This window comes from Aspergillus pseudotamarii, assembly GCF_009193445.1.
Source record: "Aspergillus pseudotamarii strain CBS 117625 unplaced genomic scaffold BDV38scaffold_16, whole genome shotgun sequence".
Classification (NCBI taxonomy): Eukaryota; Fungi; Ascomycota; class Eurotiomycetes; order Eurotiales; family Aspergillaceae; genus Aspergillus; species Aspergillus pseudotamarii.
This window is the reverse complement of record NW_022475030.1, coordinates 283,701-303,209: the sequence shown is the minus strand read 5'-3', so window position 1 is coordinate 303,209 and position 19,509 is coordinate 283,701. Positions and strand designations below refer to the sequence as shown.

General features: G+C 49.0%; 9 protein-coding genes across 9 annotated transcripts; 4 read left to right on the top strand and 5 right to left on the bottom strand.

Annotated features, from left to right (window-relative positions):
- Nucleotide 1: 1 nt before the first annotated feature.
- BDV38DRAFT_281161 (DUF218 domain protein) lies at nucleotides 2–1,138 on the bottom strand (the record flags this gene model as incomplete). The annotated part of the gene is made up of 4 exons (XM_032059479.1): nucleotides 2–532; nucleotides 632–683; nucleotides 773–880; nucleotides 1,041–1,138. The coding sequence occupies 4 exons, from the start codon at nucleotides 1,136–1,138 to the stop codon at nucleotides 2–4; spliced, it is 789 nt and encodes a 262-aa protein (XP_031915456.1).
- Nucleotides 1,139–2,922: 1,784 nt separating this feature from the next.
- Nucleotides 2,923–3,243, top strand: BDV38DRAFT_281160 (uncharacterized protein; the record flags this gene model as incomplete). Its single annotated transcript, XM_032059478.1, has 1 exon — nucleotides 2,923–3,243. The coding sequence occupies one exon, from the start codon at nucleotides 2,923–2,925 to the stop codon at nucleotides 3,241–3,243; it is 321 nt and encodes a 106-aa protein (XP_031915455.1).
- Nucleotides 3,244–4,050: 807 nt separating this feature from the next.
- On the top strand, nucleotides 4,051–5,511 carry BDV38DRAFT_281159 (uncharacterized protein; the record flags this gene model as incomplete). Its single annotated transcript, XM_032059477.1, has 1 exon — nucleotides 4,051–5,511. The coding sequence occupies one exon, from the start codon at nucleotides 4,051–4,053 to the stop codon at nucleotides 5,509–5,511; it is 1,461 nt and encodes a 486-aa protein (XP_031915454.1).
- Nucleotides 5,512–6,037: 526 nt separating this feature from the next.
- BDV38DRAFT_51369 (serine hydrolase domain-containing protein) lies at nucleotides 6,038–8,706 on the bottom strand. Its single transcript, XM_032063461.1, has one exon. The coding sequence runs from the start codon at nucleotides 8,004–8,006 to the stop codon at nucleotides 6,195–6,197; it is 1,812 nt and encodes a 603-aa protein (XP_031915453.1). The 5' UTR covers nucleotides 8,007–8,706; the 3' UTR covers nucleotides 6,038–6,194.
- Nucleotide 8,707: 1 nt separating this feature from the next.
- Nucleotides 8,708–10,837, bottom strand: BDV38DRAFT_51371 (BCS1 and AAA domain-containing protein). The gene has a single exon (XM_032063462.1). The coding sequence runs from the start codon at nucleotides 10,540–10,542 to the stop codon at nucleotides 8,854–8,856; it is 1,689 nt and encodes a 562-aa protein (XP_031915452.1). The 5' UTR covers nucleotides 10,543–10,837; the 3' UTR covers nucleotides 8,708–8,853.
- A 1,056-nt stretch (nucleotides 10,838–11,893) lies between these two features.
- BDV38DRAFT_281156 (uncharacterized protein) lies at nucleotides 11,894–12,240 on the bottom strand (the record flags this gene model as incomplete). Its single annotated transcript, XM_032059476.1, has 2 exons — nucleotides 11,894–12,089; nucleotides 12,158–12,240. The coding sequence occupies 2 exons, from the start codon at nucleotides 12,238–12,240 to the stop codon at nucleotides 11,894–11,896; spliced, it is 279 nt and encodes a 92-aa protein (XP_031915451.1).
- Nucleotides 12,241–12,647: 407 nt separating this feature from the next.
- On the top strand, nucleotides 12,648–13,671 carry BDV38DRAFT_242581 (peroxiredoxin). Its single transcript, XM_032054113.1, has 3 exons — nucleotides 12,648–12,888; nucleotides 12,938–13,119; nucleotides 13,193–13,671. The coding sequence occupies exons 1-3, from the start codon at nucleotides 12,705–12,707 to the stop codon at nucleotides 13,628–13,630; spliced, it is 804 nt and encodes a 267-aa protein (XP_031915450.1). The 5' UTR covers nucleotides 12,648–12,704; the 3' UTR covers nucleotides 13,631–13,671.
- On the top strand, nucleotides 13,672–15,406 carry BDV38DRAFT_242580 (NAD(P)-dependent alcohol dehydrogenase). The gene is made up of 3 exons (XM_032054112.1): nucleotides 13,672–14,148; nucleotides 14,198–14,326; nucleotides 14,386–15,406. The coding sequence occupies exons 1-3, from the start codon at nucleotides 13,972–13,974 to the stop codon at nucleotides 15,343–15,345; spliced, it is 1,266 nt and encodes a 421-aa protein (XP_031915449.1). The 5' UTR covers nucleotides 13,672–13,971; the 3' UTR covers nucleotides 15,346–15,406.
- Nucleotides 15,407–18,316, bottom strand: BDV38DRAFT_242577 (fungal specific transcription factor domain-containing protein). The gene has a single exon (XM_032054111.1). It carries the CDS (start codon nucleotides 17,740–17,742, stop codon nucleotides 15,733–15,735), a length of 2,010 nt encoding a protein of 669 aa, XP_031915448.1. The 5' UTR covers nucleotides 17,743–18,316; the 3' UTR covers nucleotides 15,407–15,732.
- Between the last annotated feature and the right edge of the window lie 1,193 nt (nucleotides 18,317–19,509).

Genomic DNA, 19,509 nt, shown 5'->3' with positions numbered 1-19,509 from the left:
ACTAATACCAAGGCAACTCTCCCATCCTCGAAAACCACTCATTCCCGCTCATACCCCCATTCCACCGCACCAGCTCCTCAACCACATCTTCTAATCCCACATTAACAAAAAGGCCCTCCTCCATACCTTCCAACCACCCCCTCTTAACTCTCTTCTCCTTCAACTCTCCCAAAACCCCATACCGATCTCTCATCCACAAGCCAATCCCCCTCTTCTCCTCCCCTTCAACCAAAGAAGCTTCAGGCGTCACCTCTTCGGGCGGATTAATCCCAACAACAGCGACTTTACCCTCATCTCCAGACCCCGGCACAACCGAAACCAACCCAATCGCGGGGAAGTGATACTCCATAAACCGTCTCCGCTTGAATTCGTGCGTCACGACCGTCACCCGTGACGGGTAAACGCCCGTATAGAGTTTAAACCGGAGTAGAGAGAACAGCACGTTCTGGTAGGAATCGGTAGCGTGTGTTTCGGGTATGATTTGGGCGGGCGGGATGTTGTAGGAGAAGTAGTTGTTTTCTTGGGCGAGGGTCTGTGTGTGGGTTAGTTTTAGATATTGTGTCTTCTTTATTTTTTATTTTTATTTTTTTTTTTCATTTGTCCATGGATATATTTTAGGCGGTTGGCTTACCAGGTAAGATTCTCCTTCTGTTAAGCTCGTATGGTTTTTCTTTGTTGCGCCTCTGATATAATAAATCGTTAGTGGTGTTCCATACCCCAACCCGATATATAAAATTAGGGTGACTCAAGCAGTTAGAAAAGTCATCTATACCCCGAAAAAACAAGCAACGCAGCCGGATCATTTGCCAAAGTTTCTAGACCAGCTTTTACGTGAGCTGTAAATGTAGGGGTTTCTCCCTTTTGAAAAGGTTCTATGAGCCTATTTGTGTTTTTCTGTTGTTAGGTATGTCTATACGTTGTAGTATGTATATATACACTTGTACTCGGAAGTGTAGGTGGGAATGGAGCATAATGGTAGCATGAATCAAAACCAATTACCCTTGCGGTACGAGATAGAAAGCCGTAGAGTAGAGACTTACCATTCATCCTCAGAGATACCGTGTGTTGGTCCACCAAGGTATATGGCATGACAGCAGACGATGATGAGATGGTTGCAGTAGGATGGTGCACTATGCATAATTGCTGTATCTGCGCATAAATATATTGTTATGGGATAATGTTTTGGATTGAATTACTAGGCTTGGGGTTTGGTTTTACAAGCTGTACTTTATCCAATGGAAGCACCTGGATTAACCCTTATCCGACTCCAGCTGCAGAGAGCTGTTACGTTTATTCGTTCCCATCCATAACCAACACAAGCACCTACTAGACTGTCTTCCTCGCATCATTTGCACCATTGAGGTCTTTCGTCATATAAAGGTGTTCTTTTTAATGTGTCCCGCAGCTTTACGAATATTTCGATTGAGGCTGCAGGGAAAGGGGGTATTCCAGCATTACTCGCTATAGGCGATGGTTCTCATACGTGTGATCCTCGGGATCTCTTCAGAGGGATGGCATTGCAATGCGAGATTGTCATGAGCCTGGTTCAAGAATTGCATCCGCGGCTGAGAAATTCAAGACTAAACGAGCCGGGGAGAATTCCAATTTCGCGAAGTAAGCACTAATTAAACACCCGTGGATTATTATAGATTATAGTTAATAGTTAGTAGTAGTAGTAGTAGTAGTAGTAGTAGTAGTAGTAGTAGTAGTAGTAGTAGTAGTAATAAGTACATATCTATAGTATACTCACAAAATAAATTAATCTGAGGGAGCTAGTCCAAAACCAGATAAAGGGGCCTGGACAAATGATTGGCTTCGCATGTTTCTTCTTTGAGCATAGTACAACTACTCGTCCTAGTAGTACTACTAGTTAGTAGTATAAATCTCACAAGGACTCCACATTTGCGGGGACCTGGACTCCTCGGGTACTGGCGATAAATCTAGGTACCGAAGGTGATATTGAGTTCTCTCAAGAAAGTATCCTAGTTAGCCAATAGGACGTGAACGTCGCAGACAATCATTGTCTAATCATGGCTTAGCAGCCGGCCTTCGTTTTGACTCTGCAGCGAAGGATTAATTGCCAAGATAATGTAGTAAATGGATACGACCAAACCGAACGTGCTAGTAGTGAACGAACGAGCAAGGGCATATGCAAAGAAATCCAATCGCAGTAGTAGAAACCACTAGGCTTCCAGCAGTTCCAAGAAGCCATGTCATTTACAGGTGATCGGCCTGCCAATGATGATGCCGTATCTTACCAAGATTTACACCAAACCCAAGTCCAGCCAGCACCTCAAGTCTAGTGCGGGTAAAGACTTCCAAGTCTGTTATCCGACAGGTTTGAGTTGAGTTAAGCGAAGACCCTGTATCACTCTAGTCACTGTTATGCCGAGGTTACATAGGTTAGGGCTTTGTCACTCTCTTCAGTGATTCTGACTTGTTTGTAGGCAAGCGATGAATCCTGATTCCATCAAGTGACCATTCCAATGGCAATGATCTCCGGTAAATTGAGGTCAGCTTTTTCCTGGTGTGGGACGGAAATTCGTACTGGCTTAATCTACAACAATAATACTTAGGATGATGTCTATTCAGCAGGCACTACATGTGAGACAAGGGCAGTGCTGAGATATGGACCCCAATCAGCTGGACATTCATCTACTGTAATCCTGCATTAGACTGAAAGTCATAGCAAATGACAGCTTAGAGGGTCCACTCAAAGATATAGGCTATAGTCATACTAGAACACAACAAGAATTCACCCAACACCGCTTGGGCGTCTAACAATAGTACCGTGCCGGAAAATCCAATCTCCAGACGCAAGATATAAGGTGACTGTGATCTGCCCCAAAGGAGACGTCTACTTCTATTCTCAAACTCATCTACCTTATATCCAGACCTAAATTCATTGTCCATCACACCACCATGAAGCTCCTTTCTTCTCTAAGTGTTATTCTTCTCTCCTCTGCCCCGCTGAGCTCAGCTTGGTTCGTCACATTCTACAATAACAAACAATGCACCGGTTGGGCCCCTGGGTCAATGGGTGACCATAACAGAGGAACTAGCTGCCAAAAGCTTGAGGACAATTGGTGGTCTGCCGACTTCAAGGCAGAGGGTGAAGACGTTGGGATAATTTTCTACAAAGATAAGAACTGTGCAGGAGAGTATCTCTTCCCAGGCGGTGGTGTTTCTAGTTGCACCAAACTCGATGGCATGTGGAGCTGGGCTGTCTTAAAACGAAAATAAACCTAGATGACTAGGTATGTATAGCTACCCTGTTGATTTTGTTATCAGGATAGGTTGGGACTGATTTCTCGACAAAGTTCGATAGCAGTCCGGTCTAGACCAGAACGTGATTGCATAAAGTTCTCGAAATAGGATTTGGAAACATTTCTTCTCGCCTGTGCCAACTTGGATGGGGTTTGGACCTTACTGTATTTAAGCTGAATGGATGTTGAACAGTTCTTCTTCCATCGTATAAATAAATCTTATCCGAGTCTGAAGATTGTTCCACCCAACTTGTCTTTCGTTGAATTATATTCAGAGAATTTTCGACCAACGATGTTGCTGAACGTCATGATTTCAAGAAATCTTTTCGACTAATTGGAGAAGTTCAAAAATAAATGAAGAATAGAATGGATAGGAAACAGAGAGCTTGTCAATACGCGCCCTCTTGAGATAAGTAATCTGACTTTTCATAAGTCTTCTACCCTAAATAGGAGATTGAAAAAAACCCTAAGGAATTCATGTCACATTTCAGAAAACAAGACTAAAATCAAAGCAATGTCTAGATACATATCGGCAGTGAGAGATGTCATTTAATGCAAAGGTAACTATTCAATTAGCAATGAGGAGCATTGCAGGTTGAATAGCTTGGAAGACTCGACGGGCGCCTAGTCTGCCTAAACCAAATTATCCCCTTGCTGCCCAAGGAATCCGCGAAAGCCCTAATAAAGGCAGTTCTTATCTTATAAACCCCAGATTCTTCAAACAAACCCCATGGCCTTCACTTATATTCTCCATCGAGTCACAATTTACTTCTAGTTGTTCATCATGAATGTCCCAGACCCAGACAAGGTTATCGCCGTCTTTCGGATTCCTGAGTGTGCAAAGAGTATATTCAAGCATCTCACGCGGTATTCTCTCAAGTGCCTCCGCTTGACGTGTAAAGACTTTGATGACTTAGTTGTTTCACCTCTTTCCCATCTCTTCAGCCGTGTGTATATCTCATTCAATAGGATGGACTTATGGGTACTGGGTTGGATGTCCCAGCATCCTCGAATTGCGCCATGTGTCGAGGAATTGGTGTGGGATGTCTCCATGGAAATAAAGAGACGTGCAGCAATTGGTGCTCGTCACTCCAAGAATCCTTACGACATCGGCCGCATCATTCGAGACTATAACATAGGTTGGGAAGAGGGAATGGATCTAGGAGGTCTGTACCAGACACTCCCGCTTTTCCCGCGACTGAAACATATTACCATCACCGAGCTGATGTCAAGATGGATGACGATACCCCATAGGTGCCAGTCAGCCACCCGTCAACTACCACCAACGAGACCACATGGCCCATGCTTTGAATCTCCTGCTATGCGCCAATGGCGGATGCTACAGATGGGTCCGGTAGAGGAAAATGTTTACAATTATCTTGATTGCTGTTCCAGGTCTTGTATACAAGATCCAGACGCAGAAGCCAAGCTTGTTGCGTTTCTCCAAGCCATTCGACACGACAGTGATCGCGCTCATCTCATATTTCTGAAATACGGCTGTCGTTGGGATATACAGCTACAGTCCTACTGTATTGATGCACCGCCACCTCCCACATCATCCCGTCGACCATTCAACGGGATGGACCTCCGAGCCTACTTGGACAGTGACGAACAGAAAGAGATGTTCTTGCCACACCTCCGCTTCCTCAGAAAGCTATCGCTGTCATTCGATAATACAAATGATAGTAGCCAGCTACATGATTGGCATGAAGGATTTTATACCGGACGTCTTGAGACGCTCCAACTACGGGTCTACAAGCAAGAACATTTTCTATCATCCATGCTTGGAGCATCGTTTCCATGCCTTCGAAAGTTAGCTCTGAGCAACTTTGCACTGGAGGATTGTCATCTCGAAGACAAATTACTCCCCTGGTGTTTCGAAACCAAGCTACATACCCTTGACTTAGATGTAATGTTCGTGACAACGCGCAGATTAACTGGACGGGACGTTATGAACTGGTTGATATCGAAGGACGTCGACCGCTGCAAATATCCTCCCAGTGATAGCAATAGTGTCAACTCGTCCAGCCGGGACAGCATACAAGGGGGTGTTGTTCCCGACAACCACTCAGGAAATGATGAAACCAGAGCCTCTGGTGAGATGGATAATACTGAACCAACAATTTCGTCCACAGAATTAGAGGGTGAATCGTTTAATCTAAGGCTCTCTGGAGCTACCTGGGGATGGGGTAGCGAGCTACTTCATGTCAATATTCATCTCTTTAGATGGGCTGAGGCAGAATGATGACAACGAGAGTTTGGCTTTGAAGGCGAACTAGAGAGAGACTTGATTAATGGCTTACACTAATCACACTATACTCTATAACATCTATGGCAAGTTAACTTTGACAGCTATAAAAAAGCTATATCTTGTCGAGACTCGGTACGAGTCTTTGAGCGCCATTTGGTGACAATTGGCAAGGGTAATGAAATACGTCCTGCAGCTATTTCCTTGCAAGTACCACTGATCATCATCATCATAGAAATAATGAATAATGCGAGAACTAACAACAACAAAACTACGTTATATGCACTACTGGTTATATCTTAAAGCAATTCGGATATAGTTGTCATATCAGCTGTCCTACAGTAAGTCCTGGTCTTAGATAAACCTAGATAGGTCAATATAATACCGTTGTTCTAGTAAATGAACCCCATTTAGAGCCCAAGATTATCGGCCCGGGTTGTCTAGCTAGCGAATGTGAAGTCAAAAGTAGATATTCTGAGAAGATTGTATTGACCGGATTAGTGAGGAGATAGTTATCTCAAGTGATAGAGGTGAACAAAACGAGAGAAGTTCTATATACGTGAAAAAAAAAGACATATTAACAGCATGAAGTTGCCTCGTAGTTAGAACCCACCGGCACTTTCTGCGCGGCGAATCCCTTTCCATGTATTATATCAATGTGCTGTGAGATATGCACAGTCTCACTGCCTGTCCAATGTGGCCCGAAACGCTGCAGGAGTCACCGCCGCAGCCCGTCCATCCTTGTCGATGTCAAACACAAGCAGTGACAAGCTCTGGCCACCGTAGATTGTACTATCGAGTAGATACAGGTCGTTGACATCGTACAGTCGCGATACGAGTCTTTGCGGCGATCCAACTGCTGTTTCCCTTGTTGGGGTGTAAGGGCGGAACGCCACCTTTCCAGTGGCCCCAGCATCAGAAATGGTAGGCACTAGTCTCGTGTCTTTGCCACCGAGAATTGATGCTAAGTATGGCATGATATCGGTGCCGTTGCTGATCCAGGAGGTGACTACCAGACCGGGTGAGGGGCGCGTCGGCGGACTCAGCGCCAAAGTCAAAGACGAGTTTAGTCCGGCATTCGAGGAACGGTACGTTCCAACATAGTTGCTCTGGGCTTCTAGAGCGGCTTGATCCATCAAGGCTGGAAGAACAGCCTCAATGACTAAGTCCATCACGTATGTAGCCGATGCGGACCGGGTAGTAAGGGAACTTGCGTCGAGGACGCTGAATCCCGCGTCAAAGTCTGGGAAGAATGCCAGAAGGCCCCCGTAGTTGCCTGAGTCGCCCATTTTAGTGTAGATATCCGTGACAATTCCCGAGGCTGGATGGACGTAGCGGTAGATCTCCCAGGGCTTCCCCACCGAGTATCGCAGATCTGCGGTATGGGTACCGGGCTTCATCCACTTGCGGGTCTGATCCGCCGGAAGCAGTGTGGAATTCAGAATGGCCACGCCGAGCTTTGCGAGATCGTTGGTAGTCGATAACAACCCACCGGAGGCTTTAGTAACGCCGGCATCGATCGCAAATCCTTCGACAGGTCCTGCAACGACCGAGCGCGCACGGTTCGGGTCATTCTCGGCCGGAGGGTCACTGAGAGAAGAGGTCATCCCCAGAGGCTCGAAGACGCTCTCCCGATAGACTTGATCGATGGACTTGCCGGTGAGGTTCGCAATTGCCATGCCTAGTAAAATATATCCATTATTGGCATATTGTGGGCTTCCCCAGGGGAGGAAGACGGGAAAATCATTAGCCTCCGCTTCTGCATAAGGGACTTCAGCACAGAAGGGTCGGTTACTCCCCCAGCAAGCTTGCCAGAGGGATAGGTCGCTTTCGTTCAGAGGGGGGAGACCCAAAAAGGTGGGATCCGTTTCGGCCGGGTCCGTTGCGTTCAACGCTCTGGCGATAACGTAGCTAGCTAGTAAGTCCGAATTTCCCCCACGGGGGATGCCTCCCATCTGTGACGCGATTGCGTTGAGGGTGATTTTATCCCACTGAGTGTCATACACGGGTTGAAAGTCAGTAGACTTCTCGTGGACGAAATCCGCCATCTCGGGGAAGATGTCGGTGAGTGGCCGGTCCCAGTCTCTGCTGTCGAGTTCTAAGAGACCCGCAAGGACCGTAATAAGCTTCGAGACACTAGCCATCCGATAGATGCTATCTCCATCTACCTTGTTTATTCCCACTGAGGAATTCGCGACTTCGGCGCTAGTGTGGTGAATTTGGAGATGCTGCTGGGCTACGGGGTCATGGGTCGAGAACATGCCAACGGAGAAAGTCAAATCTCTCAATTGGGATAATTCGCTATTCTCACTTGCATTGCGACGACTAAGACTCGCTTTTAGGGTTGAGTCTAGCTTCTTCCAGCTGGCGGCGACGCGGCTAGAATCGCTGGTGAGGTCTCGAGGGGCCGGGAAGCTTGGACCCAGAAATTGGGCCAATACTCCAGGGGTGCAGAGAGGAGCGAGGGGAAGAGCATAATGGAGTAGACGCATAATGATGTCCAATATGTGGCTGTTGGACCCGGTCAAGTTGAAATTGTTCGGCCTAGATGCATATCTGATAGCCCTCTTCTTATAGTTAAGAGACGATTGAGTCTCATGTCTACATGACGTATGCAGACTGCCAGCATTGCCTCGTTATCGGAGAAGTTTTAAAAGTTACATTGTCGGATCGCCTTTCCTCCAGTTCTCGGCAGTAGGGCTGTGCGCCGACGATACAATGCAGATCAGTGGGAGGAAATGAGCAGGAGGTCTCCTGATTGGTGCCCGGTGGCATGCTTAAAAGGGAACGGTATAGTCTCACGTGTAGCGTTAGTCCCGAAGCAGATGGATGTGTCGCTTGGCGGGTTGCCTTACCACCCTGAGGCATCGACACTAACCCGTCTTGGCCCAACGCAGCGCTCCTCTTTTTGCTTGCATCATTTGTTGCACCTGGGTTGATGAACCTGATGAACGTGGCTGTGAGGACCGCCAGCCCATATCACCTTACCCTTGGCGGAGATCTTGCGTAAGCCCGTCCGTGCGACCAAGCCTTGGTATTGATATGTTAGAATCCAATTTGGTCCAGGGTGTATTGTGCCCCTAACGAGGCTTTTTTCCGTTCAGAACTACTAGTAGTAACATTCAGAGGCCCCTGGGAAGTTGAATGGTGGTCGATGATCAAGAATACCATGGTGATGGTAGATGCACAAGACTAGATTTAGGACTCAAGAATGAAAAGGAATGGTATTTCTTACGGTTCTCACATGACTGTCTCTCTGCTGTATTGGTCTACTCGTAGTATTTGCCAACTATTGCTCCTGATATGAATTGAGACCCTCCACGCCCTTCTTCATTATTATTACATTCCATTTGGTTCTTTGTTCTCCTCGTCTGATGATTCTTTGTCCGATTCACTCTCTGAACTAGAGGATTCCTCCTTCTCTTCGTCGGTCTCGTCCTTGCTCTCCTTTGCTTTCTTATCTTTCTTACCCTTCTTCCCCTTCCTAGCCTTGTCTTTTGCGCTATCATTGTCGGCCTCCTGAGACTCTCTTTCGGCATCCTTCTTTTTCTTCTCTTCCAGTGTCTTCTTCCCCCAGGATTCTACATGTGCGATGGCATCCAATGGGGAGCTTTTGTGGCACAGCAGATAGCCTTGGATCTCCGCCGGCGAGAACATGAGCTCGGGGATCTTCTCGGCAAAGGTGGCCGCCAGCTGCTCCATATCCACTTCCGGACTTTCAGGACGGCTCAGGGCGTGGTCGGGGGCTGAGAGCAGAGGGACCTTTTCGGCAGTCGAAGTGAGCAGCAGCACGCCAGTCTCGCTGTCCTCCAGGTGTGATTCAATGCTCGGAAGAACGTCTCGAAACAGGTTCTGAAACATCTGCATCATCAGGTTGCGATTGGCCAGCTTGAACTCGATCTGGTAATCCACCCGACCCGGCCGAATGAGAGCTGGATCCAGATTCTCTTGGTGATTGGTGGTCATGACGAGCACGCGGCCTTCCTGCGCTGCGACGCCATCGATCGTATTGAGCAAGGCCGAGAGCGAGATCTTGTTGTTTCCCTTTCGCTTCTTCTTTGACTCATCACTGCGTCGACTGGTCACTTCGTTCGTGTCGATGTCTTCCAGGAGCACCAGACATCGGCGGGGCAACTCTTGGAAGAGCTGTGCCAACGCGTCTTCGGTGAGCTGAGTGGCATTCAGGTCCAGGATATACACGTTCAATCCGAGGAACCCTGCCGCCGCGAAGGCGAGACTCGACTTGCCCGTGCCGGGTGGGCCGTAAAACAGATAGCCTCGGCGGTATGGGATGCCTCGGTCGCTGTACCATCGCATAGTGCTGGGGTGGAGATACTGCTGAACGTCTTGGATAAAAGCGGTCTTCTCTTCGTGGTCCAGGATGACGGTGGACAATGGCCTGGCGGGACGCGCTGTCGAACGGGCCCAATAGAAGTCATTGTCGTAGGATCTCTTCGCGCCGCGATAAATCACCGTCTTTCCCTTTTCTTTCTGTGAATATTCTACGCGAGCTTCCAGCAGCAATTGCTTCAAAATGGACGCATCCCATCCGAGACATGAGATGCGGAGTTTATCAGTGCGCGTGTAGAGCATGGTCCCGCGTTCCTCGATCTGCCGGGTGAGTGCCAGACATCGACCGCCATACCTGAAATAGTGGATGCCTTCGGAGGGCGACCACAGCAGCTGACGCGTGTTCGACAACGATGCCTTCCATTCGGTGTCGGTGGAGGTTTCCGCGTCCAGCATGTCGTCAAACTCACCATCGTCGGAGTCGTCACTGAAGTAATCCAGGCCACTACTCAGGGACGTACTGGCGATGAGGCGATTCTTGCTCTCATTAAACCGTTGCTTTGTTAACCAAAACAGGAGGTAGTTGTAGGCATCGTCGTGTGATTGTACTTCGACGGTCGAATACAAGAAATGGAGCGGTAAGCTGCCCACCTGATCCAGAAGACTTTTCGCCAGATAAGACCCGACGGCAAAATACGAGAAGTAGAAGAACTTCCCGAACGATGACGAAGGCTCCATGGTGAGAAAGACGAGGGGCGGGGAGAATTTCCCACGGCCACCCACGGCGTGTAGCGGCTGACAAAAGTAGGTAGTTGGTACAAGAACCCGATGAGGAGAGTGGTGATCCTGGAGTCGTATTTATACATGTTCAGCCTCATCTGCCGCCTCAGGCTAACCTGAGTCATTTCTGAGGCTGAGGTTTGGCTGCCTAACCTCACATGACTTTTTGTGTTACTATTTTTTGAAAATCAAGTCTCAGTTCCTACATTTACAAGGGGGCATTCGGAGAATACCATTGGAAGTTGCAGTGTCGATCTCACCAGTTCAGGTGTCCGACTGTCTCTTTAGTAGTCATGATAGTATTATAGGGTTAAAAGTACTGGGCAGGACTAAATCTGGCCCAGCCCAGACGGAGCCACGTGAACCGTCAGGCCCAAATAGTGCTTCATCGCACGGAGGTTGGCCCGATAAGGCTATAAGCAATAAGAGCGACCCACAAAAGTTACAGTCTAGTCTTTTGTTCGTTTGATGTTTTTTAACTTGGCTGCCTACGATATAGTACGGTGACGTCATTTAGCCCCAGATATCCCGCGGCTTGGTTTGATAACTGTAGTGAGACTACTCGTGTGAGGCTGACGTGGGAAGGATAGAACTCGATAGTTATTCAATTAAGCTTTCTAAGTGGAAAGTAAAATCGAGGATATTAAACCCGCCACAGAGCAACGTGGAAGTACTTACTACTACATCATTTGTTGGAGCCACGATAGGGTTTAGGGCTGGTAGATAATTCCAGACAATAGCAAAGCTTATCTATGAATTGGTCCAGAAATACGCGAACATCAAACGAACATATCAAACGACATTATCAATAGGGAGCCCGAGAGTGCTGATAGACAGGCTGGCAGAAATGCAACTGTGGACCCCGTTCCCTTTGACTGAACGCTCTGGATTGGACTGACTTTGTCCGACTCCGATGGGCAGACGCAAGAGAATGAGGATGAGAGAGAATAGATAAAAAGATAGAAAAAAAAATAATAATAAATAAAAAAAGATAAAGTATGATGAGCCTTGGCGATTGAGCGAGTGATATTGATTTGATATTTGCGTATGCACAGTTGTCGTTTATACGCCTCTGTAATCGCAAAAAGCGTGTTGACGCCTAGAAATTGTGGATTAAACAATGGAAATCAAGGGGAAGAAAAGCCTTGGAAATGATCTTCCTTTTGCCTTGAGGGTAGTGATATATTGCATAATTCTGCTGGCTCAGATCTCTCGGAGCATAAGATTAGGGTTTTACATGACAGTCAAAACCGTGAAAGAGCGCACCAGCCACGGAGCGAACTTGTGTGCGCTCCAGAACCAACGAGCATCAAGGATTGACCACTAGGAGATCATCCAACTCAAATTCCACCTCCCTCCCTTGGGCCTCCAGTTCCAGATATCCGGGCGCACTCTGCTCGACGATGCGGACCCACAGATCCCGAGATCCATAACCCGGGTAGAGGAACTTGTTGGCTTGTGTGGTTGACTCTAAGAGCTCGAGGATGGGAAGGTCCATATCCAAGCTATATCATATTGCGTGAGGAGCTGGGAAACGCGAGTCAGCATTTCTGGGGAAAGAGAGATAACGTACGGTTCATTATACTGCGGCGGGCCGCCAATGCCCGACTCGGCGATTTCGCTGAGATACTTACCCAGCATCTGCTCAAAGGACATAGTTTGGCCCATGTTCCAGGGTCGACGGAGGGTGGAGACGTATTATTTTTTAGGGCTGGTGAATGTATATATTTCCTCTTTACACCCAGGAAGGAATGAATACGAAGGTTTTCCTGTATATGCTGTTGCTCTTCAACAAAATAGAGATATCTTGAGCCGAAGACTAATTACTTCGAAATGTTGACATATAGTAGTCTGTATCCATAAGTTAGAATAAACAATGGCCATCTTTCTAGCACCGGGTGAATATAAATCATGCCTGAGGCCGTAACACCACCACGTGCCAAGTCCGACCGAAAAGGGAATAGTGTGGAGATCTGCCGCTTGACGCAATCACGCAATCGGCAAGTTAAGCAGCTTAGCTCCAAGACCATGGAATGTCCAACTCATTCATGAATTCTTGTGCCATTCTTTCCAACTTCAACCTCAATTGACCCTCTCAACTCTAAATTTCACAGTTCACAATGGCATCTATCCTTCCTCGTGCTGGCTTCCGAGCATTCACTGCCCTTCCCCGGGCTGCTGCCCTCCCCAGGGTCTCCCTCGCCTCCAAGCTTCCCCGCGCTCAGCCTCTGGCGCAGCCCATCGCTCGCCGCTTCGTCTCCAACATTCCCCAAGAGCAGCCCCGACTGCGTCTGGGATCCACTGGTATGGATGGCTTGATTCTATGGAGGTTCATAGTTGACCATTGGCATAGCTCCGAACTTCACGGCCCAGACCACCCATGGCGAGATCGATTTCCACGAGTTCATCGGCGACAGCTGGGCGATCCTCTTCTCTCACCCCGCCGACTTCACCCCCGTCTGCACTACTGAGCTTGGCGCCTTTGCCAGATTGAAGGGTGAATTTGACCAGCGCGGCGTCAAGATGATCGGACTGGTGAGCTAGGGCGTGAATCCCATGCGATGCTAAAACGGTACCAGACTGACCACGGCGACCTTTTTGCCTACAGAGTGCCGACAAACTTGACTCCCACGGCGAATGGGTGAAAGACATCAACGAGATCGGCAAAACCAACGTCCAATTCCCCATCATCGCCGATCCCGACCGTAAAGTCGCTTTCCTCTATGACATGATCGACCAGCGGGACCTTGACAACATTGCCGAGAAGGGCATTCCCTTCACCATCCGTGCCGTTTTCATCATCGACCCCGCCAAGAAGATCCGTCTGACCATGCTCTACCCGGCCTCGACTGGCAGAAACTCCGCCGAGGTGCTGCGTGTCATTGACGCTTTGCAGACCGCGGATAAGAAGGGCATTGCGACTCCCATCGACTGGACGGTCGGAGAGGACGTGATTGTGCCCCCTTCCGTGTCGACTGAAGATGCGAAGAAGAAGTTCGGCGAGGTCCGGGAGCTGAAGCCCTACCTGCGCTACACCAAGGCCTAAATGGATTGTCCTTGTATAAAAAGCTGTACGATTAAAAAACGTATAATAGAATGGAATCACTCGGCATCATGATTTGGTGTTCCTCTCGTCGCCTCTTTGAGAACATACGCGAGATTGAATGAATCTGGCGAGTGCGATGGCTCCTTTCTGTGCGCAGTGAGAGACAAGTAGGCATACATACGCCAACTTAAGTACAAAGTAAAGGATCCGCGGCAGGAACCAAAGCCTAGAGAGAAAAGTTCAGACTAGGTTCCCCATATCCCCCACAACCCCGCAGGTACCAACCAAGCTGGACCCTAGAGTTATGAGACCGGAACCGAAGTGATCGAAGGCCCAGGTGGATGTTCCGCCGGAACCGTGATCAGGCCAACGTACACATACGACACTACTTATTTCAATCAGGCCCTTCAGCGATTGAAAATCATGCAATTCAATTCTTGACTTTCCATTCTTCCAGATTCATTCTCGCATACAGTACTTGGAGCTTAAGGAGCAAAATGGCCACAGATACACATCCCGTATGTCGATCAATCTTGATCTTCTTGCATCCACTGACCAATCTCACAGATAGTCAATAAAGCTTCTGTACTTCGCCCTGGCGGCTCATTCTACTATGAAGATAGAGAGAGGCCTTCATTAGAGTCTGATCGACATGTGATTGTGCGAGTTGTCGCAACCGGTCTCTGTGGCTCCGATGTAACCAGCCGACACACCCAGTCATCCTCAAGATATCATAATAACTAACAATGGAACAGGTCCACTACTGGCAACACGGTCGCATCGGTCGTTATGTGGTTGAAAACCCCATAATTCTCGGCCATGAGTCTTCAGGCATAGTCGTAGCCTGTGGCGTCGAAGCATCCGGCATTGAAGTTGGCGACCGCGTCGCGATTGAGCCCGGAGTCGCCTGCAATACCTGCAACCCATGTCGCAGTGGTCGGTACAACCTGTGCAAGGGCATGCGTTTTGCCGCAACTCCCCCATATGATGGAACGCTGTGCACATACTACAGCGTGCCGGTTGAATGCTGCTACAAGTTGCCGGCACACATCTCGCTACGTGATGGCGCACTGGTCGAACCGCTCGGGGTCGCAGTACACGGATGTCGACTGGCGGGCGATCTGCAAGATAAGTCGGTTATTGTTTTCGGCGCGGGACCGGTCGGACTGCTTTGTTGCGCTGTGGCGAGCGCGTTCGGTGCGTCGACGGTGGTGGTCGTGGATATCGTTGCTGCTCGACTCGAGTCGGCAAGGAAGTACGGGGCTACACATACCTACCAGATGAGCGCGGAGAAGTCCCCTGAGTTAAACGCCGATGCCCTCGCAGCTACAGCGGGACTAATCGATGGTGCTAATGTTGTCCTCGATGCTTCGGGTGCCGAGCCCTGTATCAACTGTGGTATTCATGCGCTGGCGCATGGTGGAACCTTCGTGCAAGTCGGACTTGGTAGACCCAACCTGTCATTACCCGTTGGGCAAATCTGCGACAAAGAGGCTGTGTTCAAGGGTAGCTTCCGGTACGGTCCGGGGGATTTCAAGCTGGCCATTGGATTACTGAACTCGCGGCGGGTACAGGTCGATGGGTTGGTCACTCATGAATTCTCTTTCTCGCAGGTCGAGGAGGCGTTCAAGCATGTCGCTGGTAAGGGGGGTATCAAGAGTGTGATTTACGGACCGGACATTGATGTCGAGGCTGCAAAGCAAGCTTCAGTATAGTATCTATCCGTTGGTTTGGATGGTATACAGTGGATATAGATCTATAGAGCTGTATAATAAAAAAAAAGAATAATACAATGAAAAGAATTCCTCATGTCTTAACCGCCCATTCCATCCCATGTCATATCCCATAACCAATACATCCCACTTTCACCATTCCCTAGATAAGGGTCTTCCACCCCCATTGGGACAGCGCCAGCACCATCCCAACCATAGTCCATCGGGACCTGTAAGGGGAATTGGGACTCGGTATTTTCATTGGGCGCCTGATGAGTCTGGTGACTTTCGCCGGAGAGAATATTGACGGAGCGGTCATTCCCGGGTGGTAGAACTAATCAGGAGATCACATTAGCATCGGACTATCTAAGTTTTGTCGAAAGAAGATAATTAATTACCATGGTGAACAGTCGTCAAACTCTCATTCAACCGAACCGCCCGGCCAGGATCAGGCCGGATATGATTGCCCACTATTGGATCGGACAGCCCTATTGTTCCGTCTAAGGGTAGTCGCAACGTATCCTCGACTGACATGCGGCCAAGGCTGGTCGGATCCTGCGTGACATGATGTCCCAGTCTCTGGGGGTATGCGGTGATGGGCCCGAATATGACCTCCGACTCGCGACGGAGGAGCATTGTAACCACGTTCTTTAGAACGCTGGTACTCTGTTTGGACAATGCTGATCGGGTCCCGATGAGGTCCTGGAGACGGAGGATGCGTGTGATGGTCCGTTTGACGACCTGCGCGGTATCGGACAGGGGTTCGGAGAGGGCCATCACGACCAGCACGATGGCAGCGTTGAAGAGGTTGATTGCGAGGAAGGCGACGAGGTGGCTGTCCGTTGCTAGCTGGGCCAGGACAGGCATTTCTGTCACGCGGGCTGTTCGCACGGCTGCGTTCATCCATAGATCTGAGCTGGCTGCTGCTTGTGCGGTGGGGAAAGGGGCCTCGAAAGATAGGCCTGGGGTGGAGTGGCCAGAGGATGCAGCGGCTGGATGGGATGCGGGTGAACCGCCGTCGCTGCTGCCGTGCGGTGGTCGTGTGGTCGAGGTGAGATGGTCGACTTGTCGTGCGAGTAGCGGTCGATGGAGGACGATGAGGACGTTGTCGTATGTGAGTTGCAATGATAATGACTGTAACGCGTGTGCCCTGGACCCGGGTTCTCCGTCTGGATGGTAGTCTCGCTCGAGGTCTAATGCTAAATGAGCCGGAAGACAGACTCGCCATCGTTGCAGCTCTTGAGTGGCATGCTTGACCAGAGAAGCATATGTATTTCCGGCTAGCTGTTGGGATGTACGAAAGGTACGTGAACCGAATACCGCCTCTAGCGCCGGTGAGGCGATCAGGTAGAGGCGGTTTAACTCGCGCTGGTACGCGGAATAGCATATCATGTTATGGTCGCCTGATCCCGGGGTGGTAAAGCATGGGTTCTCTAACGTGTCAGCGGGCATGCTGAGATTACAATCCTTGTCGTTGATGCCCAAAGGCCGACCGTAGGTGATGGATGCAAACCGGTCCCATGTGTAGATCGTCCACCATACTCGCTTTCTTTCTTCAATGTCTCCGAATTCGCCCTGGACGGGTTCCCGGTGCATGCCCAGCGCTTGAGACATTTTGATTGTTGCGCCTAATAGCGCGAAGGAGAGGTTTGGTCGGCCATGGTAGACATGGTGGGATCCGAGGAGGATGCAGGTCTGTACGGCTGTCACGGAAGGCTGGTCCATCAATTCGACCAGGTTCGCCTCAACGATCTTTATGAGATCGGCACTCCATTGCCGCCAATGATCCCTGGTGTCCTCGGCGTCGCGATTCCGTTGTGATCGGTACCAAGCGGCCATTCCGAGCATGACCGCCAGCAGCAAGAGAAACGGCTTCTGTGATGGGTAGGCCGAGCCATCTTCGATCGAGCGCAGTCGTCGGCGGAATTTGGGTTCATAGACTACCAGTGAGAACCAATGGATCGCATCGAAATACTCCTCCAACAGTTCATACATCAACTCCCCAACGGGTAACGGCTGGTCCAAGATCGAGGATATGGGGAGCCGTTGGCCAGCCACGGCGGACTGCGCGACAGGCGCACTGGTACTTGCTCGGTACCCTGGAATAGCAAACGTCGTTCGCTCGTCGATGTGTTGACTCCCAAGTTCACAGATCTTCCGCGCCAGGCCCATGGCCGACTCGGCCTCGCCGCAGTCGATGGCTGAGCGGGCGCTGTGTTCATCCGCCGGAAGGAAGTCAACACTAGGCGCATTAGCGTCCGGCACTTCCACCTCATGGCGAGGACTGTCCTCACGATCCGGCGGCTGTTCGGCCTGGTCCAGGCGTGGGGGCTTCGACTGACGCCGAGGATTCCTCAACGTACGTCGGGATGCCACTCGGCTGCACCCGCAACGTTGCATTCACATCAGCCACCCTGAAGCCGAGAAGGAATTCCACGAACTTACTTTCGAGCAGCATTCTTCTGCTGCGCCGGCAAAGCCTGGCAATCCACATTGGCTCTTACACAAAGCGTGCACGGTCGGAAAGGGTCACACTGTAATCATATTAATAATCCCCCCAGTCGTCTTTAGCAGGACTCTTCAATGCCGAGGAAAAGGAAGGAAAATCGGCTTACCCGAGATTTATGTAGACGGCATCGTTCACAGGCACTGCTCACCCGAGTCGGTAACGACGATCGTAGATGTCTTCTGCTTCTTGTTGACCGTGGGCTGTCTGTTGATACTTGTCTTGTCCGGCGATCAATTAGATCCTCAACCGAGGGGTGATCCGAGGCCATGGTGGGTTTAATTTCATGTAAGAGTCGGATGATTGTTTGGAGTTTGAGCGATTTTTGTCCCGATTTTTGGGTTCTTTTCCCCACACTTTTTCCAACCTCCACGGCCGAGACGCTGCACCGATGGGTCTATTACGAGATGGTGGGTTTGGAACGATCTTTTCTCGTATTTAGGGTTAATGGTGAATCGTCTTATTTTTTTTATTTTTGGATTTCATTTTTCTTTCTTTCTTTCTTTTTTTTTGTTCTTTTTCTTTTTCTTTTCTTTTTATATCTTTTCTCTTCTAATCTTCTAGAGATAGCTTGGTTTGAGCTATCTTGCACATCTCCTTTCACTACCCTTGACAATTTCATCTTTGGTTGTAATAGGCCGACAGTTGTAGTAGTTCTATTGGGACAGTTTTCAAAATTACACTATCAGTTCAATCTATCAAAAGCTATCTTGATAGAGTTGAATAACCGCAGTAGCTTTATAGACTATTCTATAAGCGAAGGATTTAGGGGCTCTATCCTCCGGCGGTAGATCATGTCGGTAGTATTCCAGGGAGGTAAATAAGCCTCTATTTGCCAGTATGGGTATGTTTTGACACGTTCATGCTTTGGCGTGTTGCTGCGTTCCCTAGATTAATAAAGAATGCTGTATTATAGGTGACTTCGCTCGTCTCTCAGTGGAGGAGCGGGAGTACAGGAGAGGCAGAGCTTTACAAATGTAGGCGCAATTGGAGATACGACATGGAAAGGTTTCCTCATATCTAGTACTGGAAGCAACATACGCACATTCTATTGCAGGAAGTGGTCAGTACCGAGCTCGTGCATTATCTCGATATTCTACGCTTATCGCGGCATACAATATAAATCTCAGGCCGAAATATTACCCCTACAGTGCGACGAATGTATAAGTATTGGTGTTACACTAGTTACGAATCATTTACTATGTGGTGCTCACACGTACACATTTTGGAAATACTTCCATGGGCTTTAGTTTATAGGATGGTCTTGGGGTTTGAGAAGGTGAAGGAATGGTACGGGATATGTCCATCGGTTTGGATTAAGTAGTATTGAAGCTAGGAAGCTTTGACTGGCCCGGCAATGAGCAAGCGTGGAAAACAGCGGCGTGGGATAGTGAATAGTTGACTCTGATATCCATTCTATCTTAGCATATATTATAAAATGCCTGCCATTGGAAAACTAGGATAAGGTGGGCCAGTCTGTACTTAGATAGACACATCTCAAGGTCCCTTGTCCACCATTGCAAACCTTGAGTCATACAGGAACTCGTCTTATGTACCTAATGTATTTCTTACACATTATTACCCCAGTCTCCCCCTCCCCCGGGTGGTTGGAGGAGTACAGAATAGGGACACATTTATTTTAGGGACTTTACAACTATGGT

Coding starts and splice junctions, on each gene's coding strand:
- BDV38DRAFT_51369 (XM_032063461.1), bottom strand. CDS start 8,006: ATGCGTCTACTCCATTATGCTCTTCCCCTCGCTCCTCTCTGCACCCCT.
- BDV38DRAFT_51371 (XM_032063462.1), bottom strand. CDS start 10,542: ATGGAGCCTTCGTCATCGTTCGGGAAGTTCTTCTACTTCTCGTATTTT.
- BDV38DRAFT_242581 (XM_032054113.1), top strand. CDS start 12,705: ATGGCATCTATCCTTCCTCGTGCTGGCTTCCGAGCATTCACTGCCCTT. Junction 12,889..12,937: donor ACTGCGTCTGGGATCCACTG/GTATGGATGGCT, acceptor CCATTGGCATAG/CTCCGAACTTCACGGCCCAG. Junction 13,120..13,192: donor GCGTCAAGATGATCGGACTG/GTGAGCTAGGGC, acceptor TTTTGCCTACAG/AGTGCCGACAAACTTGACTC.
- BDV38DRAFT_242580 (XM_032054112.1), top strand. CDS start 13,972: ATGTTCCGCCGGAACCGTGATCAGGCCAACGTACACATACGACACTAC. Junction 14,149..14,197: donor TGGCCACAGATACACATCCC/GTATGTCGATCA, acceptor CCAATCTCACAG/ATAGTCAATAAAGCTTCTGT. Junction 14,327..14,385: donor CCGGTCTCTGTGGCTCCGAT/GTAACCAGCCGA, acceptor ACAATGGAACAG/GTCCACTACTGGCAACACGG.
- BDV38DRAFT_242577 (XM_032054111.1), bottom strand. CDS start 17,742: ATGCAACGTTGCGGGTGCAGCCGAGTGGCATCCCGACGTACGTTGAGG.